This window comes from Marmota marmota, unplaced genomic scaffold (assembly GCF_001458135.2).
Source record: "Marmota marmota marmota unplaced genomic scaffold, marMar, whole genome shotgun sequence".
In the NCBI taxonomy this organism is placed as follows: domain Eukaryota; kingdom Metazoa; phylum Chordata; class Mammalia; order Rodentia; family Sciuridae; genus Marmota; species Marmota marmota.
In genome coordinates, this window is record NW_026000037.1 from 15,663,545 (window position 1) to 15,680,554 (window position 17,010).

At 39.7% G+C, this 17,010-nt stretch overlaps 1 protein-coding gene across 2 annotated transcripts in view; it reads left to right on the forward strand.

Annotated features, from left to right (window-relative positions):
• Positions 1–14,898: 14,898 nt before the first annotated feature.
• The window catches only part of Scoc (short coiled-coil protein), a 39,068-nt gene continuing 36,956 nt past the window's right edge, over positions 14,899–17,010 (forward strand). The window contains exon 1 of one of the 2 annotated variants that reach the window (XM_048812086.1): positions 14,899–15,031. In XM_048812086.1, the coding sequence (XP_048668043.1) occupies positions 14,962–15,031 (70 nt within the window). In that variant the 5' untranslated portion in view covers positions 14,899–14,961. The remainder of the gene's footprint in view (positions 15,032–17,010) is intronic. The other variant, XM_048812085.1, reaches the window with a different exon arrangement.

The window sequence follows — 17,010 nt, forward strand, 5'->3', positions numbered from 1 at the left end:
TCTATATATATATATATATATATATATATATATATATATATATATATCAAAAGGAGCAAAAATAATCAATAAAATTCAATATCTATTCATGATAAAATTCTCAGAAAACTAGAAATAGAAAGAAACCTCTTCAATTTTTTTATAGAAAGGCTATGAAAACTCTACAACTAACATCAAATTTAAGGGTAAAATACTGCATGCTCTAAGACTGGAAATAAGACAAAGATGTCAGCTCTCACTGTTGCTGTTCAGCATTATAGCTGAAGTTACAGCCAGTGAAATAAGCAAAGAAAAAGAAATAAAAGATATATGGATTTGAAAAGAAAAAGGAAAGCTCTCTGTCTTTGAAGATAACATGGTTGTCAACATAGACAATTCCTCAGATCTCCACACACTCTTATTTTGGGGGAGTACCGGGATTTGAACCTAGGGACACTCAACCACTGAGCCACATCCCCAGCCCTAATTTGAATCTTATTTAGAAACAGGGTCTCACTGATTTGCTTGGTGTCTCGCTTTGCTGAGGCTGGCTTTGAACTCATGATCGTCCTGCCTCAGCCTCCTGAGCTGCACTACTGCACCCGATGCACAATTCCTAAGATCTCAAACACACTCTTAGAACTAATAAGTAATTTGAAAAAGGTGATATACAAACCAACCATATTTCTATATTCCAGAAATGGAATTCAATATTAAAAATAATACCATTTGCAATTTCATCAAAAAAGTTAACAAAATGTGTGCAGAGCCTCTATGCTAAAAACTACATTGATTAAAAAAATGTCAAAGTCTTAGTACATTGAGAGTTAGGCCAGGTTCAGAGTTTGGAAATATTGACCTTATTGTCAGTTCTTCCCTGTTCAAACTATTGATTTAATACAATCCTAATCAAAATCTAAGGAAGCTTTTTGTAGATGATGAAAAATTTTTAAAAAGTTAAAAATTTAAAAAGTACATGGAAAGGCAAAGGACCTAGCATAGCTAAAAGAATTCTGAAAAAGAAAAAAGAATAAAAATAAAAGTGGTAGAAAACTCACACTGTTAGATTCCAAGACTGAAACTATAATAATAAGTCAATGTTAATGCTAAAGGCCAAATATATGGAGCAATGGAATACAACAGAATTCATAGACCCGCCAAAATACTGTCCACTGATTTTGACAAAAGTGCCAAGGCAGTACAATGGAGATAGGACAGCCTTTTCCCGGAACAATTGGACATCCACATGCAATAAAGAGAAACTCTTCTCATCTTGGGGAAAAGTTAACTCAGAATGGATCATAGATTAACATGGACAATGTAAAACTACACACATCTAGAATAAAATGGCAAAAAAATCTGTGTAAGTTTCAATTTGGCAATGAGTTTTTAGATGCAACACTAAAGGCACAATCCATTTGAAGAATCCACAATTCTTTTTTTTTAAATTGATAAATTTGATCTTATCAAGACTTAAATCTTTGCCTACCCAAAGATTCATCTAAGAAAATAAAAAGAAAAGGCATATGACTGGGAAAAACTTAGCAAATCACATATTTAATTAAAATTTGTATCCAGAATATACAGAGACATCTTAAAACTCAAAAAAGAAAGAGAAAGAAATAATGCAATTTTTTAAACGGGCATAAGATCTGAGTAGACATTATACTAAAGAAGACATCAATGGCAAATAAAGACCTAAGAAGATATTCAACATCATTTGTTCTCAGGAAACTGCAAATGAAAATGACAATGTGAAAGTACTGCATACGTATTAGATTTGTTAAAATAAAATTTAAAAATCTGATGATGTAAAAGTCTGGTGAGAATACAAAGTAAAGGGCGCTCTCATCCATTGCCACATTTAAAACAGTTCAACAATGTTGGAAGACAATTTGTCAATTTCTTACCATTGGCAATAACTTATAATTTGGCAATTTCTTATAAAGTTAGACATATACTTATCACAGGACCCAGAAATCCCACTTCATGATATTTGTTAAAATTTTAAAGTTTTTATAAAATCCATAGAAGAATGTTTACAACAATTTTATTCAGTCATCCCAAACTGGAAACCACCAAGATATCATTCAACAGGGTATCAGGTAAATGAACTGTGATATATTCACATGATGGGCTATTTATTACTCAGCAATAAAGGAATGTATTATTGATTTTCACAATGACATAAACGGATCTTAAATGCATTCTGTAAGTGAAAGAAGTCAGACCCACAAGGCTGTGCGTTTTTCGACTGCATCTTTATATTATGTGAAGAGCAAGTCTAGCAGACAGATTAGTTGCTGCCAGGCTTGGGGGGAAAAGGAGGTTTTCTAGAAAGGACTAGTTGGATTCATTATTTTTAGGTGGATGATACTGTTCTTTGTGGTACTGGGTTGGTGGGTACTTCGATCTCTGTATTTTTAAAACCTCATAGAACTCTGAACAACAAAGCAAGAACTTTACCTGATGCATATCAAGGGGGAAAAAATAACTAGGATTTCAGGGTGCATTTCAATAGGGAACCCAGAAAATAATTATTCCTATGCAGTAACTTTTAAGAAGGGTCAATGAGCAGAAAAGACAAAGAGCAATAAATGTGGTACCTGGACTTTAAAAAGTTCCGTCACAATTTCTTCGTTCTTGTCCTCTGCGGTGAATTCTGTGTTAAAGCGAGCTCCTGAAAAGCAAGGCCCGTGTTTGTCTCCCTCTATAGGCCATGGGCTCTGAATCAGTGTTCCTCGAATGTGTGTTAAACAGGAAACCTTCTTGTGGACTTCTAATGCTGACACCTTTTAGCATCTTATTTTAAAAATGTATATATTCGTGAAAATATATCACTTTTTATGCTTACTATTCATGTACAGCTATGAAATTATAAATCAGACTCAGAAAACTGTAACTCCCCCATAAGGCTCCATCGAATAGCATTAAATTAGTGCAGCTCAATCTCTGCTCCCAGGACTCTTCCTGCCACCTGTGGTCTGGCCTTTTGAGGTGGGCAGGTGTGATTACAGCTGCCACTCAATGTCTCCATCTTTACCCTCTCTTCTATCGAAGAGTTCACTCTACCCAGTACACTCTGACATCATATAGGACAACTTGAAGAAGTTGGGCTCACTTCCTATGTTAGCAACCTAGTATTGTGAAACCCAGATATGATTTTTCTATTTCCTACACCTACCCTGCGATAAGCAAATCTAAGTGAAATTTGGTCCTTGTGCACTGAGGTGCCTTTATGGGAGGGGCATCATGGTGATGCAGATAATGATTGTGAAGGTGGAGGAGAGAAGGCCCTGTTTGTGATTAGGCGGGACATCTCTGCTGTCTTTATCCAGAGTCTTGGCCTGTCTAGAGATTTCTGACAGGAAGGAGGTGCAAAACACCGCCCTCAGGTGGGATTTCAAAACCTTGCACCACGACATGACATTGATCTGTTTTGAACTATCTGGAACTCCCTCAGGTTACAGCAATGCTTTCTTCCGTGCTTTCAAGACTTAAAATAAAAATTCTTAGTGAACAGTTCAATGAGCCATTTAAATAAGTTTACAAACAAACAAAAACACATGCTTGACACCTAATTTTGTTGATTGCCTATGATTTGGAGAAATTCACGCTCTAACAATGAATAGTCAAGTGTTCATGCTGGAGTAATCCAACACATTGTGATATGGCATATGAAAATAAAGGCTGCCTTTGAATTTGACCACAGTGCATCAGCCTTTGAGATACAAGTTGGAGTCTGCACAAGTGTTGAGTGTTGCTGGTGGCTGGCCAGCTCAGCAGATGGATACTCACAGGTCTCGGGGCTCCTTCAGTGCCCTGTAGGTGCCTCCAGCACCACCCTTGAATAGCAGATACACATAAGCCCAATCCTGGAGGGCCATGTTCGCCACCTCTGTGGACCTTGGACCTATCACCAGCTTCTCTTTTTTCCTCTTCAGGATGATTGTGAGGAGTTCAGATGAGAGCAGTTGCAGGAACTCAGGAAGGACTGTGCCTAAATCCCATGTTTTGCCAGGCTAATTGCTTTGAATGGAGGACCCTTGGGGAACATGGATGGGTACAGGCTTTCTCTGAGCTCCCTTATCGGCCTCAAGACAGATCCTCCAAAAGGAACTCAGTTATCAGCAGGAATCCCCTCCCTGGGATTCTTTTCAAACAGGGAAGATTAACTGGGATCATGGGCGAGGAGACTGGAGGTTGATGCCACACCCAAACTGTCTGTCACCTATTCTTCTGAGGGCTGCTCCAGACGACTTTTATTACCTGAGAGACTTTTTATCTGCACAACAAGACAAACTTTAGCCACCAGGACCTTCCCCCTTTACTCACTCAAAACTCCACCTGCCCCCAGCAGCCCCAAACTTTTATTCCTTTCTGCAGCTTAAGATACTATATAAATGTCAATCATCTGACTCTTCTACAAGTCTCAAATTTTATGGGACTTCATGTTTATGTACACACATATCAATTAAATTTGTAGCCCAGCCAGAGAAGCTAAAAAAGTGGAGGGAAACTGTTTTCACTGCCCTATACAGGTAACCTGCAGAGAAAAGATGAGCATGTAGAACAGGATACATCATGTTAGCTCCTGTTATTGTTACACTTAAACTACTAGATTACAGTCCCTTGTTTCCTATTTTTGCTTTCGATGCAACTGGTCTGTGAGTTCTCTGAGGGCAGGAACCATAACTTACTCCTCTCTGCATCCAGTCAACATTCAATCGATGTGTTTTGGACTGGAAAAAAAGGAATAGAATTGGAAAATTGTTCAGGAGAGAGCAAAGTGATGAAGGCAGCCAAGCACAGGGACAAAAATGAGTAATTTCCACTTTGGAGTGGGGGAAGGAGTATCTGTGTGCCACCTTAGAGTCAGCCTCTGCACCCAACAGTTTTTCATCTCAATGCACTTAACAAATTACTCCTCTCAGTTCCTTTGGGTCGACTACAGGCAGTCATTCTGTAACTACAGGTTGTTTTCTTGGCTGCAAAACGGACTTGAGTGCTAAAAAGGAAACCAATTTTTAAAACCTCTTACCCCGAGGTGCTGGAAATGGTTTCGATCTGAACACTGGGTCTATATTATGCATCTATGATCTTAACAATTTGCACACTTCACTTTATGTATGTCATACTTCAGTAGAAAATTTACAAAGTCCTTTCCCCATCAGTAGTGATTCTGTCTGACACCTGTTTACAATTTCACAGTGGCTACTCTGAAAGTCCTTTTCCTTGCCACCTCCCAACCTAATCCCAAACCCAGACATTTCCTGGCACTCTCCAGGAAGAGGCAAGTCACTCCAGGCTTCAAAACACTGAAGCTTTTTGTTAAAGAGCATCCAAAATTCATGTTCACATAATTTATCCACCAGAGGGAGCCAACAAAACCAGAATAATACCAACATCCTGACCTTAGCCTCAAATCAAGATTCTCAGACAAGGACTGCAAAGTTCAGACACAAACAAGAATCCATTTCTGATTTCCAGGGAAAGCATGTAAAGTTTTATTGAAGACAGATCTAATTTATGACTTTATTTTTCTCAATAGTAGACATGTTTTAATAAGAAGAAGTAACTGACTTTGAGGATGTTAACACTAATAAATGTTTAATAAGGAAATGGACATTGAAATAAGGAAAAAGATTTTTACAGATTAGAAAGATTTTTCAGTAGAAGACAGGAGAGTGCTAGCAATTTTTCTCATTTATACAAAGATTTAATTTATAAGTATAGCTCATGATTGTCAGAGATGAAAAAATAGTACCCATTGCATTCTTGTAGGGTACCACTAGCATGTATGCAAATTAGAAAAAGACACACCTGTGAGGTCCAGGGCACCACTTGGTGAGCACAGCACTGGATGGATTTCAGATCCTGCTGTCCCCTGTCAGGCAGATCTGTGCACAGATAACATTCATATGTGGCGACCCTGCAGCCAGCAGTGGTGTCTCCCAGGGGCTTCTTTGGGAGAGTTTAAGTCCACCCTCTCTCCAATGCTTTGATAACCACTGTGAATTTCATCTCATGTGAAATGTAGCTCCACGACTAGTTGCCCATGTCGCCACTTCCAATCAGAATGCTGACCTTAAATTCTTCCTATCCAGAAATTCGGACTCCACCGCTGAGCCAGGGAAGTGCACATTTCCCATGCTGTTCTCTGCTTCCAAATCACCCTGCTGGGAAGGAGCTGCTTGCAATTCCCTAGTTGCCTTTTTCTTTATGATTTCCATTCTCTGATCGCACCTCAGTTCCTTATTTCTTGCAACCACTATATCCATCAGCTGTTCTCACTGGTTTATAGGAGGAAACTGGAAGCAGGCCTTTGTTTAAACAACTTACAAGTGATCATTTCTCAGTCCTTACTTTATTTGATCTGACAACAGCGTCGAATACCACCATTGATCACTGTTTTCATCTGGCTGCCAGGACACAGCTCTTTTGCTTTCTGTCCTTCCATCTGGCTGCTCCTTCTCAGTGTCTTGCACTGATTCCTCCCTGTCTTCCCAATTTCTAAGTGTGGACAGTCATGGGCCATCCTGTCCTCTGTTCTGTCTTCACAATTGCTTAGGTGATCTCACATGCCTATGGCTTTGCATACCATCTATCAGACACCACTCCCCCAGCCTCTATGCTGAAATCCAGACCCATATTCAACTGCCTACTGACCATCTCCAGTTGAGTGTCTAAAAGCCTCTCAAACTTCACATGTAAAAATTCAAACTCTTTATTCCCCTCCTACACACAATCCTCCTCACCTGAGCCAATGATGCCTCCTTTTTAGTTATTTTTTGCCAAAAAATACCAGAATCATCCTTGGTTTGTCTCTCTCACTGTCTATGACAGCCAATGCTGTTGGTTCCAGAGCTGAAATACATCCAGAATTTAACTACTTCATACCCCTCCACAGCTGCCACGTGGGCCTCAACCACGGCACCTTCTCTTGCCTGGCTTATTCCAACAGGCTTCTAATTCATTTCCCTAACTCTGTCCTCCCCCCTCCCCTATCAACTCACCCCTCAACTTATCAATTGTCCTCACTGCAGTCAGAGGGATCCTGTTATAAGTGAGATCACACCTGTCCTCTGTATAGCATGTCTGATCTCACAGAGGGATGCCCAAGGAATTTGGAAGGGCTACTAAGGATCCACATAGTCAATCAGCTGCTCTATTGCTGGGTCCTTGAACCTTCTTTGGGTGTGCCAAACCTGCTGCCACCTCAGGGTCTTTGTCCCTGCTGATCCCTCTGCCAGTGCTCTTCCTTCAGATGTCCTTGAATTTGTTCCTACAACTCCTGCAGTCTCTGCACTGTCATGTCATCAGCTAGGCCTTCCCTGATGTGGTACACTGGACAACACCCACATTCCTATCACTCTGTCTGCTTTGCCTTCTTTTCATTTTCTCCATGCCACTTCTCACCCCTATATGTGGGTATGTTTAGGGATGTGGACATGAAATATACATGTTTTTGTATCTAAGAAGTGTATTTGATCATCGTCTGTCTTCCCACCAAGAATATCAACTCTGTGATACAAAGTGGTTTTTTTTTCCCCTCATGCTACATCCCCGGCACCTAGCACAAAGAAGGGGTTTGAGAAATAGCTACTGAATGAACCTACACAATTTTTAACTGACTACAAGTTATAATATAATACATGAAGTAAAATGTGCAAAACTTTGCCTCACATTTTCCTGTGTTGCCTAGGTAGAATTGGGCATCTTTGAAAGCATTTAAAGAATTACAGTGTTTACCCTTGAAGCACAGTGGATGCCACATGAATATTTGATGAATGGTGGAATGAAATCTGCCATCTTTGTGCTTGAGTAGCTCGCCTAGAGGTAATTGGGCAAAAAAGGAAGCTACGAATCAACGTTCTTTAACCCCTTCTTGTGTGGAGTCACAAAACATTGTAATTGCTACATTTTCTTTTTGCTAATTGCTACCAACATTTATTATTCAACTGGATTTGCATATGTGCTCTATGCTCTTCTACATGACCATATTATGAATGTTCCTTTTTTATTGCTGATGCTGAAGAATTTAGCCTAATATCTTAGAAGAGAATATCCATCAATGAAGCCAGGAGTTACATCTCTATTTAATCACCTAATTGCCAAAGCTAATTGTTTATGTAAGGATCCCCACCTTGATGTGAGTTGTTGGCATATTAATGTATATTTACTATAATTGAATTCATGATTTGAATAATATATTGGGAGAACCGAAACATAAATTCATTTAAAACAGAATATAATTCAGGAAATTTTTTTCCTTAAAAAATCATAGGAGCTATATTGTTCTTTTCCTTCAATTTTTATTTTATTATGTATAAAACACTTCACATGAGATCTACCCTCTTAACAAAATTTAAGTGTACAATTCAGGCTTGTTAATCAGAGGCAAAATTGCACATAGCGAGCAGATCTCTAGAATTTATTCTTCTTGCAAAACTGAAATTTTATACCCACTAAATGGCAGCTCCCCATTTCCACCACCCTTTCACCCCTCTATCCTCTGATTATTTGAGTTTGACTATTTTAGATAGCTCATTTAAATGAAATTATGCAGGATTTGGCATATGCAAACAATGGGATATTATTCAGCCTGTAAACATTTGGAGGAAATCTTGCAACATACCACAACATGCATGAACCTCAAAGACACTGTATTTGTGAAATACCCTAACAGTACCTGAAGAAGAACTGTCATCTAAAAGTTTGTGCTATTTCCTTTCTACATATGCTAGTTGTTTTAGTCAGCTTTTTCTTTGCTGTGACTAAAAGACTGACAAGAAGAATCAGAGAAGAGGAAAAGTTCTGTCAGGGGCTCATGGTTTCAGAGGTCTTAGTCTATAGACAGCCAGCTCCATTCCTCAAGGCTTGAGGTGAGGCAGAACATCAGGGCAGAAGAGTGTGGCGGAGGTAAGCAGCTCACATGATGATCAGAAAGCAGGGAGAGACTCCACTCACCAGATACAAAATTTATACCCGAAAGTGGCACCCCCAATGACCCACCTCCTCCAGCCGCACCTTACCCCCCCTTCAGTTACCACTCTTTAACCTCATCAGTGGATTAATCCACTGATTGGGTTAAGGCTCTCCTAACCCAATCATTTCTCCTCTAAACCTTCTTGTACTGTCTCACACATTAGCTTTCAGGGTACACCTCACATTCAAACAATAACACTAGTGTTCGATCTTTATTTTTAAAAACATTTAAACATACAACGTGCCTATTGAATTGAATTGTATATTTTAATGTCTATGTATGATAGAGGCTGTCCACTGGGGTGGTCAGTGTGATCTTTTGCCCTGTCTGTGGGTCTTGAGCAAACTATGGTGTCCTCAGTTTCTATTTCCTTATAAGGATGTTGAGAGGAGTAACGAGGGGGTACAGGTACAGCAGGCAAATGGTGCTGAGCAAATAGTAATCACTCAGTGAATGCTAGCTCTTGTTATTAGCTACACATAATGAAAATAAAGTTTCACCATCACATTCTCCCTCTGTAGCTAATGGGGTGAATTAATCCAATTTGCACTAATTTGTCAAAAAATATCCAAATAGTTTCATGTGAAATTACTCCTAAAGAAAGAGAACCTTTTATACTAAAGAGGAGTGCTTAGCACCTTCTTAGAGATGCCAGTTTCTCTCCAGGAATCTACTGATTACACACACTTCAGAGTTCATAATTGGTACTCAGAGCTCCTGGAGATATTGCCTGGGTTATTGCTCAGAAACAGCCCTGAGAAAGCCCATAGCAAATGCTGGCTTCCAATGTGCCTCATTATCAATATTGATATTTTGAGATCATGACAAAGGGAGTGTAAGAAAGCTGATTAATTTGCTAATTCTCCTCATTTCACTTTTTCTTCAGTTCTGTTACTTCCAATGCCCATTAACAGGAGCACATGCATACAAACACACATGCAAAACACATTCTCATCTTATACTCCCCACTTCAAAAATGAGAGAATATTGACCTCCGTGTTCATGCCCATGAGCTCTGTTTTAGGGAAGACTGCATTATAATAAAGATTTGTGGTTTTTCTGAACCACCTTGATGTGAGTATATTCTAGCTCTGGTAATTCTATGATGCATGGTAGACGGGTCTCATGTTGAATTTGAAATTGTTGAGTATGTTATGATTTGGGATACTTATTAACACCTCAATCATTCACACTTTGGAGAGGCATACACAATGACTAATTTTTTTCCATTGGATTTCTTTAATCTTCTTTGTTTTAATTGAGGTAGGATTCACATGACATAAATGTAACTATTGTAAAGTATACAATTCAGTGGCATTTAGTGTATTCTCAACATGGTGCAACCACTACTTTGCTCTAGTTTTAAAACTTTTCCCTGATGCTAAAAATCACCTCCTTCCCATTAGGTTATCACCATTTCCCCCATTTCTCCCATTAATATACTTTCTGTCTCTATGAACTCGCCTCTTCTGGATACATCCCATAAGGGGATCATACGATTATGTGACTTTTTGTGTCCCACTGATTTTTCATATCACATTTTGTTTATCTGTTCATCCGCTAATGAGCATTGAAGTTATTTCTACCTTTTAGCTACTACAAATAGTGTTGATATAAACATTCATTCACAAGTATCTGTGTAGACATGTTTTCTTTGCTCTTGAGTACATATCTGAGAGTGGTTTGTTGGGTCACAAGTTAACTCAGTGTTTAACTTTTTCAGGAATTGTCAAACTATTTTCCACAGTGGCTCTCTCATTTTATATCCCTACCAGCAATATACAAAGATTCCTATTTCTCCATATTCTCACCACCACTAATTTTAAATTTTGTTTTGTTCTGGTTTTAAATGAAAGTCATCCTAGTAGGTGTTAAGTGGGATCTCATTGTGGTTTTAATTTGCATTTCCTTTATGACTAATGAGGTTGGACTCTTTTTTTTTTGGGGGGGGGGGGACAGGGTCTCACTATGTTGCCCAGGCTGGCCATCCTCTTGCCTTAGCACTCCCAAGCAGCTGGGACTACAAGCATGCAACACCATGCCCAGGTCTGTTGAATATATCTTCATGTGCTTATTGGCCATTTTTTATATGACTTGGTTTATATGATTTAGGTTCCTTGTCTATTTAAAAAAATTGGGTTGTCTTTTTGGTTTTGAGTTCTATAAGTTCCTTACATATGCTAAATACTAAGCATATATAAGCGATGTTTAAATCAGCTTTCCATTGCTGTGACAAGAAGACCCCAAAAGAACAATTTAGAGCAGTCTCAAGGTTTCAGAGGTTCCAGTTCATAGATGGCCAGTTCCATTGCTCTGGGCCTGAGATGAGGAAGAACATCATTGGAGAGGAAAGCAGGTCAGGAAATGGCAACAAGGAAGCGGAGAGAGAGAGAGCTCTGCTCACCAACGACAAGATACCCCCAGTGACCTACTTCCTCTCGCCACACCCTACCTACCTACAGTTACCACCTAGTTAATCCCTATCAGTGGATTAGTTCATCAATTAGGTCACACTTCTCATAAATTAATCATTTCACCTTTGGACTTTCTTGCATTGTCTCACGCATGAGATTTTGGGGGACACCTGATCTAAATCACAATGCATGATTTACAAATTTTTTTCCCATTCCCATCTTCTCATTCTGTAGATTTTTATTATTGATCATGACCTTTGATGAACAAAAGTTTTCAATTTCTATGAAGTCTGATTTATTTGCTTTTTTCTCTTGTTGTTTGTGCTTTTGGTGTCAATCTAAGGATTCACAGCCAAATTCAAGTCAATTCTCAAATTCAAAAGGAAATGCAAGGGACTCCAAACACCCAAAACATAATGAAAAAGAAAAACAGAGTGGAAGTACTCACACTTCAAAAGATTGAAAATTTAACACAAAGCTACAGTAATCAAAACAGTGTGTCAGACATAGGATAGACATAATGACCAGTAGACTAGAACTGAAATTCCAGAAATAAATCCAAACAATTGATTTCCCAAAAGGATGCCAGTCCATTTTAATGGGGGAAAGAAATACTGCATTCAACAAATGGTGCTGGGACCACTGGATCTCCAAATGTTAATGAATAAAGCTGCATCCCTACTTCACACCCTACATACAACAATTAACTCAAAGTGGATCAATGACCAAAGAATAAGAGCTAAAATGATAAAGCTTGTAGAAGACAACATAGGAGTAAGATTCTGCACAGAGAATGTAAATCCACAGACAATTCTCGCCCCCAGTTGAAAGTGAACCTCTTTTCCCTCATACATTTTGCTCAGTGAACTTGGGGATGGCAGTGATGGGCTGACTGACTTTTGTCATTCCTCTAATGCTTCATGAGAAACATACTTGAAGAATATCAGAAAGGAAGCCAAAAACAATGTGTGTGTGTAGGCTAATCCTAACAAATAAGTACAATTGGCCATGCGTAATAAAAATAAAACCCATATGATATTTTAAATGAAACTCACTCTGTGGTTTAAAAAATTCATTTGCTGAGTTGATCAACTCTTCTCTTGCATGTCCTTCTTACTTGATAATGTTATTAGGAGTAGATAATGTAATAGTTAGATGCACAGAGCCTGGAACCAGAGAGAATGGAGCCCAGACCAGGTATCACCATGGACTTAGCAGAAAGACATTTTGTCATTTATTTAACTTCTCTCTGTGTCTCAACTCTCTAACCTTTAAAAACCTACTTCCTAGAATTTTTGCCTAACCCATAGTAGGCATTTTTAAGTGTGTGCTATTATTTCTAAGAATGAGACAGGTTGGAACAGCCGAGAGAAGTATTTTTATGCTTCCTAATGAACTGGCCCATGGTTATGTCAAGGGTTACTAGAGAAAGCAGCCCGAACTGTGGCCATAAGCCTGCACCTATAGACCTCCACCTACACAGAGTGCAACTGACCAAGGGCCCCAACTGCCATGCTCTGAAATCCATCACCACATTTTCACAGGTTTCCCTCCAACTGCCAGGGACTACAAGCTGCAGAAATGCCAAGGAAGGCTATTTGGGGGAATCAAGAGAATTCCTCTTGGTCAGCTTTGGCTCAAGCACTCTTTGACAATCTTGTCAAAACTTCTTTATTATGCAGGACAAGCAGGATCTTCTATCCCACTTTGCTTTCATTCCAGATCAGACTTGCATTAAGACTCAGGGCCTCTCCAACCTTCCCCACCTCCCTATTTTCTTCACTGTTTTAATCCCATATTGGAATTCGATTCTTAGAAGGCTTGGATTCTTGCAGTCTAGCATTCAAAGCTCTCTTAGATATGACCTTATCCAATTTTCCTTCTTATTCCCCATCTCTTACATGGAGGTTTCACTCTTGATTTCCAAATGTGCATGATCCTTCTCTCTCTCTCTCTCTCTCTCTCTCTCTCTATCTCTCTCTCTCATTCGGAGTTTGAACCAGGGGTGCTTTACCATTGAGCTATATATCCCCTGTCCTTTTTTTTTTTTTAATCTTCTATTTTGAGACAGAGTCTCACCAAGTTGCAAAGACTTTGGCTAAATTTCTGAGGCTGGCATCGAACTTGCAATCCTCCTGCCTCAGTCTCCTGAGTCGCTGGGCTTACAGATATGCACTACCACACCCAGCTTATACTTTCCCATCTCTGAGCTTCTGCCCATATCCCTCCACCGAGAAAGTACTCACTACCTGGTCATTTTTGCCTTTGTGGTTGCATGTGTCCATTGATCTTGCATCTCACATGTCACCTTCTCTGAGACTTTCATGATTGTGTCAGCCAGATGCACTCTTTTCCTTCTCTAAACCTCTGGGACTCTTGTTTTTGAGCTCTTTTACAGGCTTATTAATAGCCATAAATAAATCTCTTACTCTGAACTCTCCAAAGAACCCAGTTTGTATAGAATAGGCACTTGATATTTGTAGAATATAATTGAAAAATTAGGGGGAATTCTATTCTAGTGAATTTAATTTTTAACATTCATGATTTCTAGCAGCTCACATTCATTTTGTTTGATATAGCAACAATGTATTCGGGTGAATCAAAAAGAAACCCATGTATCAAGGCACTTAGGGCAGAATATAGTCCTAATATTTTAAGCATTTTAATATTGTTTGAAATGCTTCATCAAATGTGGCTGATTTTTCCCCCCAAAGGAGTAATGATTTGAAATGCTAAAATACTTTTGGGTTTGTCTGTGTCCATGTCTATGAATATGGACAAAGGAATCAGGACAAACAGTGGTAAGAGAGTGTTTCTTCCTTCAACAAAGGGTTCCCGGCTTAAGGGCTGGTGAGGCCAGTGTCCCTCCCTTTGGGCTCCATTCCAGAAGCAGAGGAGGGGGATTCTGTCATTTCAATGAATGTTTATAGGTGGCCTATATATAGTAATGCCAATGAGTACTAACGAGCTCAATGTGTAGAGAATCGTATTTCTTCACATATGCCTGATCATCTGTGATTGTCATTGTGGCTGACATTTATCAATTTTGCAAAACTGTGCCAGGAACTTTTAATCCATCTCTCCCAACAGACTTGTCTTCATATCACACACAGGTTAGGTGATTGTCCCTAGGTCATGCTAGTTCCTTGAGCAAATCCTTGATAAGTGTATCACAGGGATCCAAAATATATGTGAATCATATAAAATCAGTTTCTTCTCCCCAAACTCATCCTAATGCTTTTTGGTCCATTTCCTCAGACAATCCAGTGTAAGGAAACTGTCATCATCAGGCTAAAGGCAAGGTTTGGCGTTTAGCCAGGGTACAGCAGCTGTGCCAGCTCAGCCTTGGGTAAAGGCTGTAACTCTTTAACCTGAGTCTGTAATCATTTCCTGTGGAAAATATACGCTCAGGTAAGACTTCTCAGGTGGAAATCAGGAAGAGGGAGGCTAGTGCGGGGATCCAATAGCACCTGCTTGGACGCTCACCTATTAATGATTTAACAAGAGTGATCACATGGGACAACTGCTGCTCTTCTCAGCCCTTGTTTTTCTCACTAACAGGTCTGCAAATTGCTCAAGATGGATGGGTCCAGCAGAAAAGAGGAGGAGGACAGCAACTTCACCAACATTTCTCTAGTGGATGACACAGGTAAGGAAGAAATGGGTGGATTCTTCAACACAATTCAACAACTGCTAGGCAGGTTTTAAAAAATATAACCTTTATTATTTTTATTATAATGGTAAACCATCCTCATTCTAGAAAACTTGAGAAAAATAGCTACGAAGCAGTTTTTAATTAAGAGCTGTTTTTCTTCTTTTAAATTAAGTGATATTTTTTAAGGTTCCTGTGGTTATGTTACATGAGCTTTTAAAACTAAATCAAATGAAATATAAAATGTTCATTTCCTGAAAGTTCTGGAAACATGACCTCAAAGTTGTTTCTAAACCTATGATATTATTACCATATTCTTGTTCACTTATAATCAGCTTCTTCTCTATTTTATCAAATAATTTTGTCACTTTTAAAAAATGACCTAGAATCCACTATGATTAGCTTTAAGAATTATTTTAGAAAATGTCTGGGTTATTTCAGCAAGGACAAAGTTTGCTGAATTTAATATGGAGAAGGAAATCGAGTGGGGGGAGTGGTTCTAAAGTGCTGACCGTAGGGATAACTGGGGCTCACTCGACATCTTGGAGAAAATAGTTATGCTGAATTGCACAATGCTAACTAGAAGCATTTCAAACCTGTAAGCACCCACATCTTGGTGTGTGTGTGTGTGTGCGCGCGCATTGTTGGTGGTTTTCTATCCAGGTTCCTTAGCGCAATCATAGGAGGCAGCCAGCAGACTGAGCTAAGCCATGGGGGTTACTGATTCTGATTAACAGAGAGCAGAGCATGAATACTTAACACGCACTGCTCTTTCATACAGCCACGCTTCTCCACTTTCTCCCTAAATGCTCAGATTCAAAAGAGCGTCTTTCTAAAGTGCAGCCAGACAATTAACACAAACCGCCAGCCAGAGCCAGCTTCCCTCCCAGCCCCGCGTAAACATGCTGGAGCCTTTGGAAATGGAACAGGAGTACTTTCAGGCTTTGTAAGAAGAGGAAAGGTGCGAGGTCCCGGGCTGTTGAAGAAATGGGATACTGCTGTCCTTAACAGCTCCCACCCAGGTGTTTTAGAAAAATGAGAGAACTGCAGAAGGCAGTGAAGGAAACAAAGACAGGGAAACCTAAGTTTCTCAGCTTCCAGAAGACACGATGAGCAAGATCACGTGCCTGGGAGTCCTGTGTGCCGTTGGGGAGGGGCCGGTTCAGACAGGGGCTTGCTTGCTTGGAAGCAGCTCAGCCCACAGTGTTCCCTGCACTATGATGTGGGCTGAGCCTAGAAGCAGGGCTCTTGGGGAGTGATGAGTCTGGAATTCTTCTCCCTCCTCCACACCATTACATTCCCTTTTTCTTCCACTTCCTGTCTCATCTTCTACCATACGTCCAGTGGAGGAGATGCAGGAGTGCCGCAGTCCGGCTGTGCCGCAGCCCGGCTGGCTGGGCAAAATAACCAGGGGGTGACGAATAACTTGTGTACTTGATACAGCAGGAGTAGAAGCCGTTTATTGTAGGACAGGAGCAGTATTTATACATTCCACACAGCTTATCTAATTAGCATAAACTAGATACATCAGTCAACCAATCAGGAATCTCTACACCTAATGGCTCTGTTTTGTTACTTCTCAAACCACTCCCTCTGACATTTTGCCAGGCACCATCCAGACTTGTTTACGAACTTTAACATTCCCCTGGCAAAATGCCAGGTGTTATTTTGACTTGTTTACAGACTCTAACATTTCCCCCTTTTGTTTAATTTAAATAACGACCATAGTGGTTTTTACAGAAACACCATAAATAACCTGCTACAAACAGAAAGGGAGGATACAAAATGCCACAATACCAAGCCACTTGATGGCTCCATGCAAGAAGCCCTTGGAAAAATTATACCAGCAATGACACTGTTAGCAAAGATACCGAGTTACAATTTGTTATAGATTACAGTTTGTTGTCTCAGTCCAGGTAAAGCAGTGTCTCAATAGATTAACTCACAGTCCAGGTAAATCACAATCCAGGTAAGTT